The sequence below is a fragment of the Oryza brachyantha genome, chromosome 8 (assembly GCF_000231095.2).
Source record: "Oryza brachyantha chromosome 8, ObraRS2, whole genome shotgun sequence".
In the NCBI taxonomy this organism is placed as follows: domain Eukaryota; kingdom Viridiplantae; phylum Streptophyta; class Magnoliopsida; order Poales; family Poaceae; genus Oryza; species Oryza brachyantha.
In genome coordinates, this window is record NC_023170.2 from 11,999,360 (window position 1) to 12,007,505 (window position 8,146).

Consider the following 8,146-nt stretch of genomic DNA (forward strand, 5'->3'; position numbering starts at 1 on the left):
AGGTCTCGGCGACGCGGCGGCGGAGGCTGCAGGGTTAAGCTGCGAGATGGCGCGGCCGCGCGGGGGAGGCGGGCTGGGCCGGGCCGCGCCGGGCCGGAAGCCTGGAAAGATGGAAATTTGGGGTAGAGATTGTGGATGGGCTAATGGGCTCACCCCTATCCTCCTTGGAGAAACTGGGCCCGTTTGTAAAAATCAGCACTGGGCCACCTCTATTCTTCAGAAAATGCTCCAGCCTCCCATGTCCAAAGAGCGGATACCCTATCACCTACGGAATTTTTTATTTCTATTTTATTTTTTAAAACATTTACACAACTAGAATTTCATTCAAAAATACTGTAAATCTAACCTCCTCGCATCCAATCAGAGGGGTAATGTATAAAACGTCTTCCGGAAAGGCGTGTTAGTTGATGTGGCAAACGGAGATAGGGGCACGACGACGGCCGGTCAGCAGGTCGGTGGTTATTTTTGTAATTTAGCAAGTGGGAAAATGCAAAAAGTTTGTCATCCGTGTGACTCCTCGTCGTCCTCGCGACGTCTCGCCTTCCGCGTGTGACGCCTCGTCGTCCGCGGCGACGAAGGCGGTATGTTTAAGGTGCAAGATGGTGCGGGGCTAGGCGAGCTGGGCTGGGGCGGGCCAGAAGCCTGGAAAGATGCATAACATTGGGACTGTTTGTGGAGTTTTAGATTCTGAGAAGCAGCTGTTTGGTAGCCAGCTTCTAAGAATCTAAAAAAGCTCCTAAACCCAGCTTCTAGATTCTTAGTTCATTTTCCAGAATCTATAACTATAGATTCTCAGAAGCTGTGGATCGTTTGGGGTAGCTTCTGGCAGAAGCAGCTTTTGGGAAAAGCTATAGCTAGAAGAAACTCCCCAAACAAGCCCCTTATCTTTTCGTCTCTACTTATGCTTATATACAAAATTTAAATTTTCAACCTAAAATTTAAAATTGATTTTGAAGTTTTTTCATCGAAGTTTATTTTGTAGCCTTGGCCTTTAGATTGATAAGAATATATATATAAAAATTTTATTCATAAATTATTTTTCGTTTGTAAATATGTCGTTCGATGCAATCACGCTTGGATTTTGGAGCAGAGATCGTGGATGTGCTACTGGGCTCACGTTTATTTTGTACTCATTATTTAACAAAAAAAATTCTTCAAAAAGGTTACAGTTTCATATCATATATTTTTGTCAATAATGTTGGCACAATTATAGTTAGAACATACCTACTATCGTATTATTTGGCTGCTGCTAACTTCTATTACACATCCTAAATTGTCACCATGAATCCCATTAATCAAAATTTGAACATATTTGATCAAAATGGAAAATTCTTTGATGGATTAGATTGTACAGATGAAGTATGTTTATGTTTTGATCGAAGGTGTACTCTTACATCTCATTCATCTGACTTGAGTTGTTTTTTTTCCCTACCAGTTGTAACCTTTCTTCTAATCATCACATGATGGATAAACTCTCCAACTTTTGATTTACATATGAACGCAGGGGAGATAAGTTAAACATTATTTTCCCTATTCTCAATCAAACAATATTATATAAAGATAAGTAAACCAAAGTCATATTCAATTTAATGCCGGTGGCCTACCTCGTAAGTCATAAACATGTCCCTCTGGCTCTCGTGGCCACGATATTCAAGGACATACTGAACACCCCTCGATACACACGCTAAACCCAAGCAAACAGCAGCAGGGTATTACATCATCGTACTCTTGTTGTTTATTAGCCTATTATTATGACACAAACAACAAAACATTGACGATGTGCATTTACGGTACGTCAAATCGCTCATGTTTATGTGTAAAATTTTCATGAACGTTTTAGAATTCTTTGAACTTTCCTAGCTTTCTATGAATTTTTAAAGTTATTATTGTTCCCCCGAACTTTTAATGTTTTTGAATGTTTATGTTCGAATTATCTTATTTTCTTATACTATTTATATTATTTTCAAGCCCTTATCCAACTCAGCTGCCCCCAAATGTTGTTGGGATTTTTTTCCCCACGTGAAAGGTTACCGGAGAAATATTCGTATGGTTATAATAGCATGGTTACAAATTTCTTTTTCCTTTTTTTTTTCTTCCAAGCTAGGCCTTGGGGAGATAATGGCCACCTTCTTATAAAAGAGAGCAAATTGGCTCCGTTCTTTTCAACCTTATAAGATTAACCATTGGATTATCCATTAGCACAGTTCTCAAGTAGTTAAATTGTATGTTTCGCACGAAAATTTTCTCTGCAAAGGTTTATTTTGATAGATTTCTCTATCTTTCAATTTGCACTATTTAATTATTAATTAATCATACACTACTTATATTTGTCAATTTGCTTGAGGCTAATCGGCTAACCGAAGAGAATGAGCCCAATCTCAAGCATTCTCAAGGCAAATGATTACAGAAAATCTACAAGTTCTTTCTTTTACCAGAAAAGTTAGAATAAAAGTATTAACCTAGCACTAGGAGTCAGAACGAACATTTACCTTGAGTTGAAAAAATCATAAATTACTTTGGAGTTATTAGAACTAAAATTTAGGATTTACATGAATTAGTTTAATTCCCATAAGTAAGAAAAATTCCTAGCGTACTACTAAAAGGCTCAGAAGGTTATGCACTTGGGCCGTTGTGCGCCCACTGGCTCAGCCACCTGCCAACATTTTTAGTTCCAGCCATCCGCTGGAGAAGATCAGATAGGACTGTACACAAGAACAGTTTCAGCACAATGCAAAGTATAATCAGTTTCTGTACACAAAAAACGCGAATCTCTAAAATTAAAATGCAATCTACGCTACGACCGGACCAATGCCACATGCTAGCTAATCGAATCAAACGAGCTTTAAAAGTTACATGCAAAGAGAAGCAATTATTAGCGGTTCATGTATACACCAGAACGAATGGTAAACACTAATTCAACCTCTTGATCCTTTTTAACAAACTTGGAGACAGGATCAATGTATTTTAGATGGAGTATTCTTACAGTATGAGCTTGCAAGCAAGCTGGCAGTTGATGACTAGTGAATCAAAATGGTGCAACGGCAATAGTTCAACCTCATGCCTTCGCTCTCCCTGATAGACCTGTCTCAACTTTCTTGATCTCAAATATAAGCATCCTCCACATCTTAAGGACAAACATTTCAGCTTCAACATCCAAGATTGACTGTAGGAGCTCCAACATTTTTGATGCCTGAACATGGTCTTTGGTGCATGAGACGATGTAATCCACCAAAGTTGATTCCTCCTCGCCCAGAAATTCAATAATCTTCTTCGCAATCCAAGGTCTCATTCTCTCGTGCAACTCATGCTGCATCAAAAGACTAACAATGTTAGCCTAGACTAGCCATAAGGAAGAAAGATGAGCAGAACAAATAGTGCATAAAAGGTGGTAAAATGCAATATGTCAACTTTATATATATATATATATATCACGACAATGAAAACAACTATATTCGGCAGCTGGTAGAATTGATCAGGAACATTTGTAAAGAAGACAGCACTATAAAGATAATTTACTCCACAAATGCAGTGACAGTAACGTCAACAGGAATATCATGCATGCACACAGTAGTAAAATAAAAAACAAGAGAAAAGACATTTTAAACACTGAGAATGCAAAGTCGCCAAATATATTTTCACCTTGTCATATATCGCCCAGTTAATTTCATAGGCAAAAAGCTCTTCCTTTGTCCTTGGAATCATGTCAATTAATTGTTTTGCATCCAAAATACTCTTGTTCTCAGACTTGGACTTATCTTTCTTGTCTCTCTCTCGGTCATGTGTCTTTTCCCTTCTCTGATCACCAATGCGACCGCCATCTTCATCATTTCTATCTCTATCCCTTTGGCTCATTCTATCGCTAGATCTCCTACCCCTATCTTTCTCAACATCAGGCTTTTCATCCTTTGCTACCAATATGCGCTTGGCAAATTCAGCAGCTGCTACAATATTTGGTTGGTCTGCAGAAGAATTGGACTGAACAGCTTGCAGTTCCTCTGTGGAGTAATCAATAGGAACTAAAGGTCTTGCCCTTTTATCATCATTATCCTCATCATCCTCTTCAGCAAAAACTGAAGGTACAGATGTCCGCTTGCCAGAGCCAATCAGACCAAAACCAAGTTTCTTTGCTGGAGCATTGCTATTATGTTTGGTGTCCAAAATTTCACCAGGTATCATGTTTTTTTCATCGCCATTATTGTCTTTACCATTAACACCTGTGCAATAAAACAAAATAAATTGCATAACTATAACCTGGAAAATGAGATACATTGCTGGAAGAAAAAAAAAACTCAAACTCACCAGCATCATCACCATTAGCAAAGGCATCACTTTCCTTTCCATCATCCACAACAATTGGTATGTCTTGTGCATCTCTTTCCTTTCCATCATCACCATCAACCTCCATAACTGTAGAAGATTGTGCAACGGCTGCAGCAGCTGCAGCAGCTTCATCTGCTTGTTGTTGCAACTCTACAGCTCGCCGTCTTGCTTCGGCAATTTCTTCTTCCTCCCTTAATTTGTCTGCTAAGTCTTCCTCCTTTTCACGCAGCCGCCTCCTTTTCCGGTCTTCAAGTGTGCCACTACTCCTCCGCCTTCTTTTTCTACTATCCTCTTCATCGCTCTCATCTTCCTGCTTCACGATCTCCCTTTTGCGCTCACGTTCCCTATCCTTCTCTCGCTCCTTCTCATGTTGTCTCTGAAGTTCTTTATCTCTCTCTCTATATTCCCACTCTTTAAGGCGCTCCTTGTACAATCTCTCCACTTCTTTATACCTCGTGTCCTTATCTCTGTCTCTCCTGACTCTTTCTCGCTCTCGCTCGCGTTCATGCCTTTCTTGTTCTTTTTCCCTGTCCCGCCTCTCTTTATCACGATCTCTATCCTTCCTCCTATCAGGAGAGGCAGTTTCTAACTTTTCAGTTTCATTAACTGCCCTTTTATCACTGCCAACATCATTCTTATCTTCAGAATCTGCAGTAGCAACAAGTGTATATAAGGCAATTCAAATGTTCGAATGCAAGTAGCTTAAGAAAGAATTATAATTGCAGTGTTTTATACCAGTTTTTGTCATGTCTACATCAGATTCTCCATTCTTTTGTTTTGAAGAGATGTCAGCAGATTGTTCAACTGGTGGAGGTGGCGGTGGCGGTCTAGTCTTTAACCACTCTTCAATCATAACACTAATTTTTTCTGCAACATCCTTATCACTCTCAGAATCTTCCTCTGTGACAACACCAAATTTCTTAGGATTTTCTTCATTTCCCTTATCTCCACCATCTCCTGCCTCCGTATCTGTTTCATCAGAAACAGTATTTGACAATTCATTTCCAGTGACTGCAGCAGTCACACTCCCACCACCATCTTCTGTTTCTTTGGTGTTCTCTTGCGCTTTCTTCTTTTCTTCAACATGTTTCTTCAGGTACTCTTTGGTGGCATCATTAATGTTAACCTAACACAGAAATATATCATAAGGATGCACAGATAGCATTATTGCCTGCTTCAGAAACTTTACAAACAACCTAGAAACATTTGTCCAAAGGAAACAACAGAGGGTAAACACATCTGGGAAAAAATATAACCTCGTTTTTGGGTTGTGGATTCAAATACAAGTAACATCTATGGACACATAATTTTTAATTTGAGAATACTGTTGAAACAAGTAGTGCTACAGATCGATTCAAACAAATGTAGGTACTAGCTAGCATGCAATGATCAAATGGAGGTAAGGCTAGGTTAGTAGGTTGCATACACAGCCACAGACAACTCAGCAAGCTAAAACATGATGTACAACTTTCCACAAGGAAAGTTTCCAACAGATTGGACCTCTTGCTAACTTAAACCAAAAATCTGTATACATGGAGCCATTCCTTAGGAATTTCAGGAGTTGGAAAGCTCCAATCCTTCTTTACAAATGGCCAAAAAGTTAAATAATTACTCCTAACATAACTAGGAATCTAGGTTAACTCTACTTAAAGAAAAAATATTCTCAGGTGCCCATTACTTTTTGAACCATAGACATCTCAAACATCAGAAATTCATCATGCATACCACAAGTTCTTGTCCATCAATGCTCAATTTATTGAGCAGTCGTGTTGCACGAAGGATGCCTTCAGCAGATTCGAATTCACAAAAGCCAAAAGATACAGGCTTTCCACTACTTGGATTCTGCGTACGCTTCCAACTCTTGACAGGGCCACAAAGCTGAAAATTGGAGAAAATTAAGAAAGACACGAGCCAAAAAAACTGATTAGATGGCACTCAAGAATAAAACAAAAAAAAAAACTGCTGAGGTATGCAAATCAACCCTGCTGTGCAAGTCTTAAGACTGTACGAGGAAAAAAGACATACCCGAAGAATTGAAAGAAGAAATTCGTTGTCCACTGTTGGAGCAATCTTGCCAACATAAACTGCAGTTGGTAGCTTGCCAGGAGGTGCAGCAGCTGGAGTGGGTGGTCGGGCAGTAGGGGGAACCATAGGAGGAGCACCACGAATCCCAGGAATTATTGGTGGGCGCTGAAGCGGCATAACACCGACTGGAGGCATGGGGCGTGGCGGAAAGCCAGGGCGCATCATAGGGTATGGTCCAGGGTAGCGAGCCATACCTGCAGAAACAAGTAAACAAACATCTATGCTACCATATTAGTAAGAGTACAACAAAACGACATGATTGGCGCGATAAACAACAATCCTTGCTAAGAATATGGAGTCAAAAGTGATTGGCAGTATGGAAAGTTCCAATTTACCATAAGATAAATAAATAGGAACGGTATAGAATATATCAGGAAAAAGTTTGCCAGCTCATAAATAATAGTAATGAATGCTGAAAAAGGTAATATGCTTGCAAAATAAAATAAGAATTAAGAACTAAGTCAAGCTGGCGTTACCTCTCAGCACCACATGAGCAGGATAATGTACTTGCATTGGTTATTTGCAAAACTTGGGATAGCTCACACCATTGCAATGCACTACTCAGATATAGAAGCTTAAGAAAACGTGTCACTATCTCTAAATTTCTTATTAAGAATATAAGTAAAACACACCAACAGAAAAAAAGGGAATACTTGACAAGAAACTTAAGCGATAGGAAATTATGATACCTTGGCACATTTTTGCCACAACCCATTGCTGAAGGATCTAAGTACATAAAGAAACTGAACCTAATTAAGCAGTGAGCCGAACTAAGGCATGTAATCAATAAACAATGAAGAATGTAACCAGTTCAAATTCAAGCACTCAGCATACCACACGCAGTGAGGGAGCGAATGATCGGTTAGATCTTCAGTTAGAGTTGCAGAATCAAACATGAACAGGCACCTCTCGCGGTACGGAGTAATGGCCAGCATGAGCACGCACCGCTGTAGCATAGAAATACCCGGTCATCGTTATCAAGCGAGCGGATCCCACATCTCACAAACCCCACCCCTAAACAGCAACACCTCCTAACCACGCCAGATGGCACATCCTTCATATTCCCCCCAAAGCGACCAGATTTCACACCGGAGCCCATCAAACGTCGGAGACAACACCAACGTACGCAATTCAGGATCCAAGCGTAAGCATATAATCATCATTAATCCCTCGAGATCGTCATAGACGTATACGGGCGATGGGGGGATATCGGGGGACCCACCGGGAGGAAGCGCAGCGCCGGGCTGCTGGAGGTACACGCTGGGCTGGGGCGCGTACATGGCGGGCGGCCGCACGGCGCCCGGCGGCATCACGGGGGGAACTCCCGGCGGCTGCATCGGCTGCCCCATCGGGTACCCCTGGTTCGGCATGGCCCCGTACTGAGGCGGCCCCGGCACCGGCACCTGCTGCGGCGGCGGGGCGCCGAGCGGGCGGAACGAGGGCGCGAAGGAGACCGGCGCGGGCGGCATCGGCGGCGCGACCGCCTGAGGCGCGGACATCGCGGGCGGCGTCGGGCTAGGGTTAGGGTTTGGCGCGAGGGGGTTAGGAGCGGCGGGGTTCGGCGGCGTGTTGGTGGCGGAGACCGCAAGCGGCGGGGTGCCCGCGGCGGCGGCGGTGGGGGGCGTCGCCGGCGGCGGGTCGAGGCCGTCGGGAGGAGGCGCTACGGCGGCCATGGTTGCCGGCGGAGGGGGGGAGTAGGCTGGTAGGTCCTGGCTCCGAGGCCGCGGTATTATTATAGTAC

At 42.3% G+C, this 8,146-nt stretch overlaps 1 protein-coding gene across 3 annotated transcripts; it reads right to left on the bottom strand.

The window, feature by feature from the left end:
- Positions 1-2,838: 2,838 nt before the first annotated feature.
- On the bottom strand, positions 2,839-8,146 carry LOC102705834 (RNA-binding protein 25). 3 transcript variants are annotated; one of them, XM_015840531.2, is made up of 7 exons: positions 7,628-8,146; positions 6,346-6,599; positions 6,046-6,198; positions 5,056-5,446; positions 4,300-4,968; positions 3,640-4,214; positions 2,839-3,307 (listed from the first exon to the last, which is right to left on the bottom strand). In XM_015840531.2, exons 1-7 carry the CDS (start codon positions 8,076-8,078, stop codon positions 3,056-3,058), a joined length of 2,745 nt encoding a protein of 914 aa, XP_015696017.2. In that variant the 5' UTR covers positions 8,079-8,146; the 3' UTR covers positions 2,839-3,055. The 3 variants fall into 3 exon arrangements, with proteins under 3 accessions (XP_015696017.2, XP_015696019.1, XP_015696018.1); XM_015840533.2 differs by lacking the exon at positions 7,628-8,146 and adding an exon at positions 7,095-7,599; XM_015840532.2 differs by lacking the exon at positions 7,628-8,146 and adding an exon at positions 6,882-7,074.

Excerpts from the sequence above, each read along its gene's own strand:
- LOC102705834 (XM_015840531.2), bottom strand. The coding sequence starts at position 8,078 with ATGGCCGCCGTAGCGCCTCCTCCCGACGGCCTCGACCCGCCGCCGGCG. Across the intron at positions 5,447-6,045 it reads TTGATGGACAAGAACTTGTG|GTTAACATTAATGATGCCAC; the intron begins GTATGCATGATG and ends TTTCTGTGTTAG. Across the intron at positions 3,308-3,639 it reads ACTGGGCGATATATGACAAG|CATGAGTTGCACGAGAGAAT; the intron begins GTGAAAATATAT and ends CTTTTGATGCAG.